This window comes from Lynx canadensis, chromosome D3 (genome assembly GCF_007474595.2).
Source record: "Lynx canadensis isolate LIC74 chromosome D3, mLynCan4.pri.v2, whole genome shotgun sequence".
Taxonomy (NCBI): Eukaryota; Metazoa; Chordata; class Mammalia; order Carnivora; family Felidae; genus Lynx; species Lynx canadensis.
Genome location: NC_044314.2, coordinates 66710098 through 66724696, shown reverse-complemented (window position 1 = coordinate 66724696; position 14599 = coordinate 66710098). Strand labels below are relative to the sequence as shown.

Sequence of the window (14599 nt, the reverse complement as noted above, 5' to 3'; positions counted from 1 at the left end):
TGGTGAATTAAAAAAACAATTTTAAGTGGCGAAGTCAAAGAATGACAGAAACTTGGAAGCAATGGACAAAAAAGCCTGATTCAACAACAACAAAAAATTTTTTTAATTACCCCAATACTTAAAAGCTTACAAATCACTGCAAACCCACTTGTAGGGATCTAGGCCAAGGAGACGATGATGGAGGAGCCTAGATTTGGATCCAAGGATAGTCACAGTGGTTACAATGTAGTTTTATTGGGAGCCGTGGGGAACTGGTTAAAATATTAAGTGGTAAGAGCCTAAGTTTCTGGAGCTCCATGTGCACCTCATTTGGTGAAGTCACCTGGCAGGTTAATCGGGGGATGTTTGGTGGGGGAGGTAGGGTGAGGCAGGAGAGCGGGCAGAACCACCCACGCCCATCCCCCTGAGACTCAGAGCACCTTTGAAACCGCCAGGTGCACTACTAGGTAGGCCTCATTTGGGCCCGGATGGAGGCGGTGCCTGAAGGGGCTGGGCCAGCAGGGTTGAAATAGAAATGAGGGTGGAGGCTGGTCAGGCCTTGCTGACTGTGGGAGCGTCCTGCAAGGAGGCCAAGCTAGACCTACTGCCCTTCGGTGGCCAAGGCGAGGTACAGGGCCAGTCCCGGGAAAGGCTGACCCTTTCAGAGAGGAGCTTTGCCCCTCTGACCCCACGGATGTCAGCGCTCAGGCGCTGCGGGGCTGAAAGAGGAACCCTAGGCTACAGGGCATGAAAGAAGGCAACTAACACCGTACAGATCAGACTAATACTTCAGGAGGAAGGAACGAAGGTGAATTGTGTCAGCAGAGTCAGGGAAGGGTGACCCATTCGGGTGGCGGTAGCCCTGGGTGTGTGTGCCTGTGGGTGTGGGTGTGGGGTGTGGTGTGTGTGTGTGTGTGTGTGTGTGTGTGTGTGCGCGCGCGCGCGCGCCAGGGGGATAGGCGGTAGGTGTGAACTCCGTGCGCACTGGACTCCTACAAGCAAGCAGGGTAACCTACAGTGACCTGTCACTTGGTGTGGGGGGAAAAGAATCCCAGTCAATAAATTTCTGCACGTCTCTAAGAATATTTTACCAGGTTCCCTTTTACCACAGGATCCTTCTCTGACAAGTTGGCAGTTAGCAGTCTTTTTGGTGTGATTGGAAAACACGTGTAGTTAGCAACCTGATGCCTTCTTCAAAGTCCTGGTTTGTAGAAGGTGACCAGACAACTACCTAGAGAAGTCTAACATAACTGTGTCCCCTTCCAGGGTCTGTCCCCTTCAGGACAGTAATGTCAGGTCGGGCCAGGACCCGAGCCCGAGGCCGCGCGCGAGGTCGGGCGCCCTCTCAACCAGCCCCGCCGCCGGGAGCCGCCGCGCCTCCGCCGCCGGGAGCCGCCACAGCGGTGAGCACAACAGCCTGTTCACTCTCTTTGGTGCAAAAGATGCTTTATCTTCCTCAGCTACTGCTTCCTTCTCACGCGTTTTCTCATATGCAAATATGCCCTAGATTCCTCTCTCGACCCCAAACTCTTCCTGCACACCAACATCCAGGAAACACTGTCGTCTCCCAATTTTCCAAAAAATATCTGGCATCTGACAATGTGTCACCACCTCTGTTACTACCCTCTGGTCCAAGCCACCAGCATCCCTTGCTGCACGTGGCGAGTGGTCTCCAAACTGGTCTTCTTGCTTCCACCCTGGTCTTTCCTTCTGCCTGTTTCCCAGCACACAGAACCATATAAATCGGTCCATGCAGTTCCTCTGCCTGACATCCTGTAAAGGTTCCCATTTTCTCAGTCAGAGGCACATCTGAGATGGCTTCCCTCCTGGGGTGCACCTGTGGCTCATTCCATTAAGCCCCAACTTCAGCTCAAGTCATGATCTCATGGTTTGTAGGTTTGAGCCCCAAGTGTGACCGTGCAGAGCCCGCTTTGGATCCTCTGTCTTTCTCTCTCTCTCTCTCTCTCTCTCTCTCTCTCTCTCTCTCTCTCTCTCTCTCTCTCCCTCCCCTGCTTGTTCTCTCCCTCCCTCCCTCTCTCGAAAATAAACATTGAAAAAAATGGCCTCTCTCTCACCACCTCTCTGACCTAAGCTTCTCTACCTCGTGCTCACCTTGCAGCAGTCACATCGGCCACCTTGTTCTTTCTTAAACGTTTCTACAGTAGAAAATTTGCTCTTTCCTCTACCTATGGCTCGTATAACCTTGTAACTCACTCTCCTCTTTCCAGTCTTTGATTCATTGGCAACTTCTCACTGAGGGTCTTTGTCCCCCATGAATTCAACCAGCCCCCTCACATCCCACCTTCCGGTAATACCCAGTTTTCTGTACTTTGCTTGGTTCTACATTTCTTCAATTCCTTAGCAATTAACACACTAACCTAGAGAAATCATGACTTTTATTTTCTGTCACTGGCATGTGAGCCTTTACAAGGGAACATGCTTCATGCCCTGGCAGCCCCTGGCACCTGGCAGGCAAGCCATTTAGGGATGATGAACAAACACCGTTACTATCACTCTTTATTTCTATCTCCTAAAACATACAGACCCAGCAAACTGGTCAAATTCAGCCTGGCCTCCAGCCACTGGAAAGTCCAGTGGTCAAGCCTGCACGACGAAGAAGACCAAGAAGAACACCTCAGCCTCCAAGTAAAAAGAGGGAAAGAGAGGGATGGGGGGGGGGGGGTGTTTAATACATGAGGGTGTACCACAGCCATAAAACTCTAGGCAGAGAACCTCAGTATGTTTTGGCAGGATGCAAAGAGTGTACAGCTTGCAACTATTTTTCATTTCTGCAATGAATTATCTGTCAATGTTTTAGTCCCCTTCTATTTTAAGGTTTAGGGAAAAGAAATGGAGACTATTATCAATCAGACTAGCCAATTGTTCAAAAGAATTGCTTTTCAGATTTAGACAGTGCATGTGTATACAATAACTCCATGTTAATTAAGAAGTCTAGAAACCTTACTGTAAACCACTGTATGGAATGCTTGGGCAGCTCATTGGGCATCTCAGCATTTACCTGCATTTTATTATTTTCATAGGTGAAAGGTTATTATACAGGTGTGCATGCAGCCTAATACTGATTGCCAAGGATTTGGCTCATATAATTACACCTCAAATCTGATTCTCTGATTTGCTGCTATTTAAGTTTTAAATTCTTACTAATTATGGTGAGAATAGTTAACATGAGATCTACCCTATAACATATTTTTAAGTGTACAATACAGTACTGTGAACTAGAGGCACAATGTTACATGGCAGCTATCTAGAACTTGCATAAGGGAAATTTTCCACCTGTTGAGTAGCAACTCCTCATTCCCCTCACCGAATTGCACCGTTCTACTCTCTGCTTCTGTGACTTTGACTCTTTTAGATGTCTCCTACCAGTGGAATTATGCAGGATCTGTCCTTCAAGGACTGGCTTATTTCACTTAGCATGATGTCCTCAAGATCATGCCTCCTATTGCAGGATTTCCTTTTTAAGGCTGAATCATATTCCACTATGTGTATATACTGTATTAACTTTATCCGTTCAGTCGTTGATGGGCATTCAAGTTGTTTCCAGGGCTTGGCTAGTTTTAACAAGGGCTGCAGCAAACATGGCTCTTTAAGATTCTAATTTCAATCCTTTGAAAGAATCCTCCAGAAGTGGGATTGCTGGATTGGTGGTTCTACCTTTAAGTGTTTGGGGAATCTCCATACTGTTTTCCATAGCAGCTATATCATTTTGTATTCTAAGAGGGTTCAGGTTTTTTTGACATCTTCACTAACACTTGCTGTCTTTTTTTTGGGGGGGGGGTTCTTCGTGTGTGCACGCATAGTTTGTGTGCACGCATAGTTTGTGTGCACGCATAGTTTGTGTGCACGCATAGTTTGTGTGTGTGCACGTGTGCTTTGTGTGTGTGTGTGATATAATAGCCATACTTACGGATGGAAAGTGATAGCTCATTGTGGTTTTGATTTGCATTTCTCTGATGAATGACCTTGAGCATCTTTTCATATATCTGTTTGCCATTTATATGTCCTTTTTGGAGAGATGCCGATTCAGGTCCTTTCCCCATTAAAAAAAAATTAGGTTATTAGGTATTTGGCTATTGAGTAGCAGAAGTTCCTTAATGTATTTTAAATTAACCCCTTATCAGATACATGGTTTGCAAATACTTTCTCCCATTCCATAAGTTGCCTTTCATTCTGTTGATTGATTCATTTGCTGTACAGAAAGTATTTAGTTTGAATTCCCACTTGTCTATTTTTGCTCCTGTTGCCTCTGCTTTTGTATCCTCTGTTGTAAATACTTTTATAATAAACTGAGACAAATTCCAGACCCCATAAGATGAAGTTATAAACATGAATATACAATATTAAGACACCTATTTTTATCACCTGTCACATCTCAGGGGTTATTAATATTTTATGTAAAGTATACTGTATGTAGCAAGTACTAATGAATGATGCTTGCTGTTTTCTTTCACTGAAGTTTGAATATGATAAATTTGATTGCTGGGTGTATCAGGAATTAGTTGAGAGTTTGATAAAAATCATTTAAAAACTTATGTGTAAAATGAAATAAGCTTTTCTATTATGGAAATTCAGACTGTGTTTTTATAAGAGCATCATAAGCTGGGGATAATAGCTTCCAGAAGTAACATTTTGAAGAAAACCAGTTTGTGCAACCCAAGGCATGGACTGTATTACCCATTTATGGAGGTTTCTTTCATAATATGTGAAAGATTGTCTTGCACTGTGCTCCAAATATTGACCTTTAAAATAGTTAGATGAATATTACAATGTGATAAAAATAACATGAGAGCATTTCCCAGTTGCTGTTAAAAAAAATCGATTAGTTGTTTTTTTTAAAAAAATCATGAAACTGGCTTTTGATAAACAATTTTTTTTTTAGTTTATATAGAGAGAGGGAGAGAGCCAGAGCAGGGGAGGAGCAGAGAGAGAATCCCAAGCAGACTCCATGCTGTCAGCACAGAGCTCTGATGCAGGGCTCAAATTCAGGGACTGTGAAATAATGACCTGAGCTGAAACCAAGAGTCCTCAGCTTCATCCACTGAGGTCACTCAAACACTTCTCACGCATTTTTCTTTTTTGAAAGGGCTGTTTATTTAGTCAGCATTTTATGATGCCCACTAGAGGGCACTCTGGTATCAGGTGATTAGCCTATAAAGAAATTAGAGAAAGGACAAAGCTTCTGATTTGAAGAAGCTTGCACTCTGAGCAAATACCGGATGAAAGGAGGCAAACACCATAGCAGCAATGAATGTGGTGCTAGGGTAGCCGCTGACATGGAATGGGGTCTTGTTGGGAAAGGCTTCTGGGTAACATTCACCTTTTCTGGTGATCATTACTGAACTACTGTTGTTTGGATCCTTTGACAACGCTGTTTTCTACCTCCAACAACCTCAACTTAAGTTGTACTTAACATTGTCCTTTGTTTACGTTTCCATTTGTTTTTTATCACATAAAATTCATGGTTTTTGCATTTGTTTCTATGCAGAGGAACTTCAGCTGGGGGCTGGATTGCAGGCATTGTCACTGAAGGGGAAAAGGGGTCTTGGAGCCATTTTTCAAGACCAGGTGGTGAATACCCGACAGTACTTGGAACATGTGAAAGACTCCACAACAGGTATGCTGGCCTTTAACAACCTAGTGTTATGGAATTGTTCGTGTTGATCTTGTTCTGAGGTTCATTTGTGTTTGAGAGTCTTAGAGCTTCACCCCATCACTGTGAGTGGAGGTACCTTCCCACCTTCTCATGTTGTAATAACCTCCACCTTTGCAGAAATAGAGACCTATTTTGGGACCTGGGTGTACTCTCCAGTTTTCTTTTCCTTTTATAGCAACTAAAATCAAATGACCCAGTTCTTTGGTTGTGCTGAGCCTTTTTTTTTTAATGCTAAACACTATTACAAACAGTGGCTCCCCACTCTCTCTCCCCTTTTGGAAGCTTTGTGTTACAAGAGGTTTTCTTTTGATCTCTTGTTGTTGTTAATTTAATATTTTAATCTTCTATTTTAACTCTAAATGTATGTTTGTGTGAGGATTCCTTTAAAAGGTTGGTACATATTCTGGGCATCAGGTGTGTGTAAATGTTCGTTACTTGTTCATGTCTTTGTTTGACCTAACTTAAGCTCTCAAGATCGTGGTGTCTACATTGTCAACTTGTTTCATTATTGACATGTGGCTTGGTTTTTTCAGGAACGCAAGGTAGAGTGGTAAAGCTATTCACCAACCATTTCCGAGTGACCTCTCGCCCTGAACTCCTCACGTATAAGTATAACATTGATTACATGCCAGAGATTGAAGATGGAAAAGTTCGTACAGATTTGCTTTGCCAGCATAAACATGTAATTGGAGAGTGTCACATATTTGATGGGAACTCTTTATTACTGCCTCATAAACTACAAAAGCAGGTGAAGTAATGTTATGGGATATTTTCTTTTTCTTTAAGTTTATTCACTTATTTTGAGAGAGAGAAAGCACATGTAGGGGAGGAGCAGAGAGCAAGGGAGAGAGTATCCCAAGCAGGCTCTGCACTGACTGTGCAGAGCCACAGGGCTTGAACCCACAAACCACGAGATCATGACCTGAGCTGAAGTCAAGAGTTGGGCACTTAACCAACTGAGCTATGTAGGCACTCCTGTTAGTGGACATTTTCTTGACCTTTGTTCTTTCTTTCTCTCACATTCTCCCTGTATTATAGCAAATATACCATTTTTATACAATGGTTCATGGAGACCTCACGAAGATCTCTTGCCCATAGGATTTGTAACAAAACCCACATGCCATGTTTGGCTATCACTCATGTTCCCTCATGCCTCATTTTGGTGGTTAAAATGAACTTAGGACCAAAATATATATTTTTTACCTTTTCAATGGCAAATAGGGCTCAAATGCTGATGAAGTATTGAATAAGTTTTTATTTCTTGTTCCAAAACATCACATATGCACGCACACGCACGCACACACACACACACACAGAACTGGAAGGACTTAATATTCCATTTCTTTTCCTTAATTTAATATTTTTGAGAGTGAGCAATTGGGGGAGGGGCAGAGAGAAAGAATCTCAAGCAGGTTTGACACAGCACAGAGCCTGAAGTGGGGCTCAAACCCCTGAACCATGAGATCATAACCTGAGCTGAAATGAAAAGTCAGAGGCTTAACTGCTTGAGCCACCCAGGTGACCCTCTTCAATAAACTTAAAAAAATTTTTTTCAAATGTTTATTTTTGAGAGAGAGAGAGAGAGAGGCAGAGACAGGCAGAGACAGGCAGAGACAGGCAGAGACAGGCAGAGTGTGAGCAGGGGAGGGGCAGAGAGAGAGGGAGACACAGAATCTGAAGCTGGCTCCAGGCTCTGAGTTGTCAGCACAAAGCCCGATATAGGGCTAGAGCCCACAAATTGTGAGATCATGACCTGAGCTCAAGTCAGACATTTAACCGACTGAGCCACCCAGACACCCCACTTCAATAAACTTCTATATTTATTTACCAAGTGCATAATTTACAGGAGCTTGTTTAAGTTAAAAAAAATCATTGTAAATATTTAATTCTGACCCCCATTTGGGACTCCTAAATCCTATTTTCTACCTGAATGTGCCTCTGGGGGTTAAGATTGCTCCTGCTGGACACCCAAGTGACCTGTTGATTTGTGGTCTAGTAATGAGCATACTCTCCTTGGAAGGAGCACCAGACCTTTTTGTTTTTTCTTTACCTCAGAAAACAGAACTGGTCAGCCGATGGGGCAAAAAGATTGTGAAGGTCACCATTGAATTCTGCAGTGAACTCAAACCCACCTCACTGGACTGCTTACGTTATTACAACATTCTCTTTAGAAAGTGTGTTTGTAAGATTTCGTTTCCTTGAGATTTGGTTGCATGTTAGTGTGTCAGTTGCACTGCACATAGGTGTTTGGTCCTAGAATTTGTGTTCTCGATGTCTCCTCATGTTCTGGGAGGGCAAGCGATCTTTGAGATGAATCAGCACTTGAACCTCACCTAGATTTGAGTTTTGTTTGAGTTCTGTGGCTTATTGTTGACATTGTTCTTCCTGCCTACCCCACATCACATGCCTGCTCCCTGTCTAGGGAGGGCAGATGTCAACTGTGCACAGCGATGCCTCTTTCTCCCTGGAGTAAATGTGCATTTGTTTTCTTTTCCAAGTGTTTGTTTATTTTTGTAAGAGAGATAGAGCACAAGGGGGGAAGGGCAGAGAGAGAGACACAGAATCCGAAGCAGGATCCAGGCTCTGAGCTGTCAGCACAGAGCCCAGTGCGGGGCTTGAGCCCTCAATGCAAGATCATGCCCTGAGCCGAAGTCTGGTGCTTAACCGACTCAGCCAAGCAGGCACCCCTACATTTGTTTGGTGTTCTACACTTATGGTGATGCACAAATAGTGAAAATGAAAATTGGAGGCACATAGTCTGCAAAAGAGGTTTCAGTTCATTTCTGGGGATGAAGGACCTTCTGATGACCTTCCCATGACCTTTTGTTGTAGATTATGTAAAGGAGGGGAAAATGGAGGTTCAAGGGGCTTTAATATCTACCTTACAATGTCATTTACTTGTTGTATCAGGCACTTCCTGTTAATTGTTTGTAAAACAAAGTCACTTGTAGATTTCTTTCCCCCAGTGTATCTCCGTGTTTGTTAGTAAGTGCTTAATAATATTCACTGTGGTTTCAACGAAATCCATTCTTCCAATTTCTAGGATTTTGAAGATGATGGATTTGAAGCAAGTTGGTCGCAACTATTACAACGAGAATGAGGCCACGGAGTTCCTCAATCATAAGTACACAGTGGAAAGTTTCACATTCTACAGACCTGACCATAGAAGAATTTGAGAAAGTTACTCTCATTTGAAGCAGTAGGATTTATAAGTGATGGTCTTTTCAGTGGTACCCACTGGCCATGAACGATTAAGTTAGATTTTAATGTAAATTTGAATCGAAGTGAAAAGATTCACTCTTACAATCCTAGAGTGATAAGCATAAACCTTGAGGTATTTGGTAGTTATATAAACCTCATAAGAAGTCTAAATCTTCTAAAATTTGGATAATAAATTTCTCTTAAATACTTTCAATCATAGTAATTATAGCTACATGTATGTATGTATAGATTGTGTATATGTTTATAATTTATACACCTATATCCTATATATTCTCACATACGTATGTACGTGTGTGGATATAGGTGTGTGAGCCTGTGGGTGATAACAATATGGTTTAACAAAGAGGGTGTAAGAGTTATAACTAGCACATCAGGTAAATCTCTATTGGAAAGGTCCTTCAAAAGATCAGTTCTTACTAAAAATAAGAAATTGAAACTGCTTGACTCCTAAGCACCAGTTTTAGACCCCAAGTTCCAACCCTGGGACACTTGCTTCTTTGTTCAGAGCTTGGATTTTGACCCTTACATCTAATGTATTCTGTTTGTAGGCTGGTAATCTGGCCTGGATATAGTACTTCTATTCTTGAGTATGAAACCAGCATTACCCTCTGTGCTGATGTGAACCATAAACTGCTCCGAATGCAAACTGCTTATGATCTAATAATGCATGTTGATAACAAATCCCAAAGGAAAGATGCTAAGGAAATCTCTAAAGAATTAGTTGGATCAATTGTTTTTACAAAGTAAGTGTTTTTTTAAATTAATTTTTAATGTTTTTTTTTTTTTGAGAGAGAGAAACAGAGTGTGGGGGAGGGGCAGAAAGAGAGAGAGAGACAGACAGACAGACAGAATCCGAAGCAGATTCCAGGCTCTGCACTGTCAGCACAGAGCCTGATGTGGGGCTTGAACCCACGAACCATGAGATCATGACCTGAGCTGAAGTCGGACACTTAACCAACTGTGACACCCAGGTGTCCTGTAAGTCTGCTTTTTAAAAACCTATCCAATCACTTTGAGAACTTTTTCCCCCCATAAGAGATGGTCCTATAGTTTTCGAATCACTAAACATTAAAGGTCAGAAGCAGAAATAGCATGGAAATGGTGAGAATCCATCCATGCTTTTCTCATCTGGCTATACAGCATAAGAAAAAGATAAGTTTCAGTTGTAGATTTTGCTGTTCTTGTGATTCCTGATGTTGATCCAGTCACCTGCTCTGAACCCTCTCTCACATGTAACAGAGTATGCTCCTTCCAAATTTCTTTTCTCTTGCTTTGTGTCTAACTATTTTTAAAAATCAGGGCTTAATTATAATCCATTAGCAAATTTCCGCTTGACGGAAGTGTTTTACTTTTAATCTTCCTCTAGACCAGACATTTTAAGCTGAAGAGCGTGAAGATGAGGACTCATCTTAGGAGTCCTCAACTTTATTCTTGCTTCCCAATTTCAAAATTTACTGCAAAGCTCTAGGAATCAGGACAGTGGGATACTGGTATGAAGATAGACCTAAAAATCAATGGAATAGAATTGAGAATCCTGGAGTTAACCCTCACATTTATAGTCCATGATCTTTTTTCAACAAGTGTCAAGACCGCTTTCTTGGGGAAGGAATACTCTTTTCCTCAAATATTGCTGGGACCACTGGATATCTACCTGGCCCTTCCTCACAGAAGATACAAAATTAACTCCAATTTATCCCCAAAACTAACTCAAAATAGACCTAAATGTAAGAGTTAAAACTATAAAATTCCTAGAAGAAAATCTAGGAGTAAATTTTCTTGACTTTGAGTTAGGCAAAACCTTATAAAATAAAATGCCAACAGAGAAGGGATGACAGAAGGAAAATATAAATTGGACTTCACCAAATTAAAAAGTTTTTAAAGTAAAAAAAAAGAAAAGAAAAAGAAAAGGGACAGAATGAGAGAACATTTGAAATCACATATCTCCTAAATAACTTGCATCTCCATATGTAAGAAATGTTTACAAGTCAATAATTAAAAGAGAACCTAACTTTTATTTATTTTTTCAACCCAACTTTCAAAAAATGGGCAAAGGATCTGAATAGACAGGTCTCCAAAGAAAATATACAAATGGCCAATAATCACATGAAAAGAAACTCAATATTATTGGCCATCAGGGAAATGCAAAGTCAAACCACAAGCAAATACCTGTTCATACTATGATGGCTTAATTTGAAAAGGCAGAGATTAAGTGTTGGCAACGATGTGAAAAAGTTGGAACCAACCGTCACATACTGCTGGTAGAAGTAAAAATGGTGTGGTCTCTTTGGAAAACAGGATGGTCCTTTCTCAATATGCTAAATATAATGTCACCATATGAGCCAGAAATCTATTCCTAGTTTTATACCCAAGAGAAATGAAAACCTATGTCTACCAGAATTGATACATGAATGTCCATAACCTCATTATTCATAATAGCTCAAAGGTGTTAATAACTCAAATGTTCACCAACTGATAAATGGAAAAATAAAAATGTATATCCATAAAATAGTGTGTCATTTGGCAACAAAAAGGAATGAAACACCAATACATGCTACGGCATAGACAAACCTTGAAAAATAGTACACTAAGTGGAAGAAGGCTGTCAGGAAAGGTCACATACTGTATCATTCAATTCATGTGAAATAGGGTGGGTAGGCAAATGTATAAGATTTACAACTCTGTGAATATACTAAAACCATTGGATTGTACCCTTACATAGGTGAATTATATCTCATATGAATTTACTAAAGTGGAAATATCCTGAAATTTCTTGTAGGATTTAAAGCTTCTCACTTCTTACATGATCCCATGCCATAAATATGTTAGGAATAATACTATATGTTGTGACCATTCCACAGGTATAACAATAGAACCTATCGAGTGGATGCTATTAATTGGGAGGAGACTCCCAGAAGTACGTTTAAGAAATCAGGTGGTGAGGAAATCACCTTTGTAGACTACTACAAGGAGGTAGGAAATCTCCTGTCTTTCCATGTATTTAAATCTCAGTTTTTTTCTTATTATGTAGTCAAATATGTCTCATAAAAATGTGCAATATAGAGTCTTATATGTTAGATTATAATAATATAACATACTCTTTTAACCTATAACATATATAATAATCTATTATAAAATTTCTCCTTAGAGGTATTATAACTTGACAGATCTATTATCCATGCATTCGAGTGCCTCATATAGAGGGTAATGTCACATGATTAGAATGGCTCCAATATGGCCTCTAATGTGGGCCTAAGAAGAGGCTATGGTAGTTTGAAACATGTTGATGGATCATTGGGTAGAAAATAGAATATGGCAAGACTTCATATATGAACACTTTCCTTATATAGAAGTTTGAGCCCTATAGAATTTGGTTTGAAAAGAAGAAACAAATGACTAATTACCATCTGGAAGGATGTCAGCTGTGTGCTGAATCTCAGAACTCATGGATTCCTCAATCTTTGTTCACAAAGACATAAGTAAACTTAGCTTGGTGCACAAAGATACAGTAGTTGACGAGATTAGTCTTATAGCTTTGGCAGATGAGAGAAAGGAATTACAGATATCTGTAGCAAATGGAAAGAACTTATAAATATTTTTTAAAAAACAGCTTGTATTTTTATACTGGAATCCAAACCATGGCTACTTGGAACCACCAAGGCTATACAGCCCTCTGGCATCCCTTCAAGGGGATGGTGCTATTACATTATCCTCACTTGTGCTTCATACTTAGTTCTTGTTCATTCAATCCAAAAAAGCACTTAATGAGTGCCCATTACACATCTTGGGTATACATTGGTAAGACCACTGAGTTGTCTGTTCTTAAGGAACTTGCATCCTTATGGCAGGAAGAGAGACAGACAAGAAGACTATTCTAAGGATTATGAGGGATATATCCAGATAATTAAAATTGAGAGGTATTATGGACAGTGTCTGGTGGTTCAGAGTGGGAAGTCATGGAAAGCTCTGAGAAGCTGGTATGTGAATGTCTGAAAGGAGCAAGCTGTGTGCAAATGAGGGAAAAGAGAAAAGGCCCCACTTTCCAGATGGGCAAGATGTATCCAGATCCCAAACAAGGCTAGATTATTCTGTGAAGAAGTGCACATGGTTGCGGGGAGGACATCCTTGGGTTGTAGGATATGAAATCAGAGGATGAAGTGGGGGCCACATTGTATAAAGTTCTGTCCACGGAGACAAATCAGATATTGTGAGGTGTTATACAGATGGATGAAGTGATATATTTTATTTTACAGATATGTGTCTAATTACAAGGAATGGGCTGTACGTGGGTAAAAAGGGAGGCAGAGTCATCAGTCAGGAGGTGGCTAAGTCACTTTAGGTCAATGATAATGGTGACTGGAATTAGGGTGGGAGAGGTAGGAAGTGAGTGGATGCCAGAGTTATTTACTACAATGGGGGAGTCGGTGTGAGGAGATTAGGGATTTTTGGGTTGACTTAGGCTCTGATGGAGGTGGTAGATGGAGATACCAGGCTGATATTTGCTTGTTCATTCTCCAAATTTGACCTTAAATGTCATTGATTGAGAAGAGCCACGCTGGGTATCCAGAGTACATCCACCCCACCCCCACACCAACCTGAAACCTCAGGCCTCTGTGGGGTCCCCCTGTTCTGTTGTGCTCTTGCATTTCATAGCATCTATCCCAATTTGGAATTCTGTATTTGAGTGGTTATTTTACAAATCTCTCCCCTCTCTGTAGACAGAGTTCCACCAGGGCAGGACAATGTTGGTTTTGTTCCTTGTAAATACCTCTTCTGTCTTACACCACGACTAGCGCATAGAAGTTCAAATATATATATAGGTTGTAGTAAATTCACACATGCTGGCATCACAGAGCAGTGGGTTTGGGAATAATTAGAGGATTTGTCACATGAAGACAAACTACCTTCTTGGCACGAGTTGATAGGCAGGAGCCTTGGATGTAAAAGAAACATAAGACTGTGGTTTCAGCAGGTTTAATTGAGAAAAAAAAAACAGATGGGCTGAAATATTCGAAACGATTTGAGTCGTCTTGGGATGCCCTGGTGGGAACTCAGTCTAATGACAGATGGCAATTTAGTTGTCCTGTTGTCATGAGATCTAGAAAAATCCTGGAATCCATCGATGAGCCCTTAGAAGGAAAGTACAATCCTGGCCTTCAAAAAAGATTTCATAATGCTGTAAAGAAGGACCACAGAACTCCTGTTTAGGTGCAGAAGTTGATGTTGGAGGAGGAGATCCTTCTAGGATGTTGCATGGCAGCTATGGGAAATAAGAGGTGTGTTTCCCAAAGTTTTTGACAGGAAGAATAGCTCGTCCAAAGGTTTTGATAGATGAGGCCCTAAAACGATGCCATGATTCTACACACATGTAGATACTTGCACAAGCTTGGACCTTAAGACTCTAGAACTAGGAAAGTGGGGGTGAATCCCAGCTGTCTTTCAAATAACTAAAGACCACTGTAAGGGTGAAAAAAACATATATAGTCTGCAATGAGGTCATAAGAATTAAAAGCAATAGTTCAGCTTAAGAGAAAAAGAGCCATGAACACTGGATGTGTGAAGTTTTGTCTCAGGTAGGAACTCCTTTGGAGTTCTCAGGATGTTTAGCAGGCAGATAACACCAGAATTCATGTGGCTAACTTCTTACTGATGAGGACCTTGCTGATCGGCATGGAAGGATCTATGAAGAACCATTGCTGTGTGTTAGAGAGTAAAAGCAGTTTGTGG

At 41.1% G+C, this 14599-nt stretch overlaps 1 protein-coding gene across 1 annotated transcript in view; it reads left to right on the top strand.

Annotated features, from left to right (window-relative positions):
- Positions 1-514: 514 nt before the first annotated feature.
- Positions 515-14599, top strand: part of PIWIL3 (piwi like RNA-mediated gene silencing 3) — a 30271-nt gene continuing 16186 nt past the window's right edge. Inside the window, exons 1-8 of the mRNA XM_030335823.1 lie at positions 515-607; positions 2523-2625; positions 5486-5614; positions 6187-6401; positions 7709-7827; positions 8697-8777; positions 9424-9618; positions 11734-11845. Coding sequence (XP_030191683.1) covers positions 515-607; positions 2523-2625; positions 5486-5614; positions 6187-6401; positions 7709-7827; positions 8697-8777; positions 9424-9618; positions 11734-11845 — 1047 coding nt within the window. The remainder of the gene's footprint in view (positions 608-2522; positions 2626-5485; positions 5615-6186; positions 6402-7708; positions 7828-8696; positions 8778-9423; positions 9619-11733; positions 11846-14599) is intronic.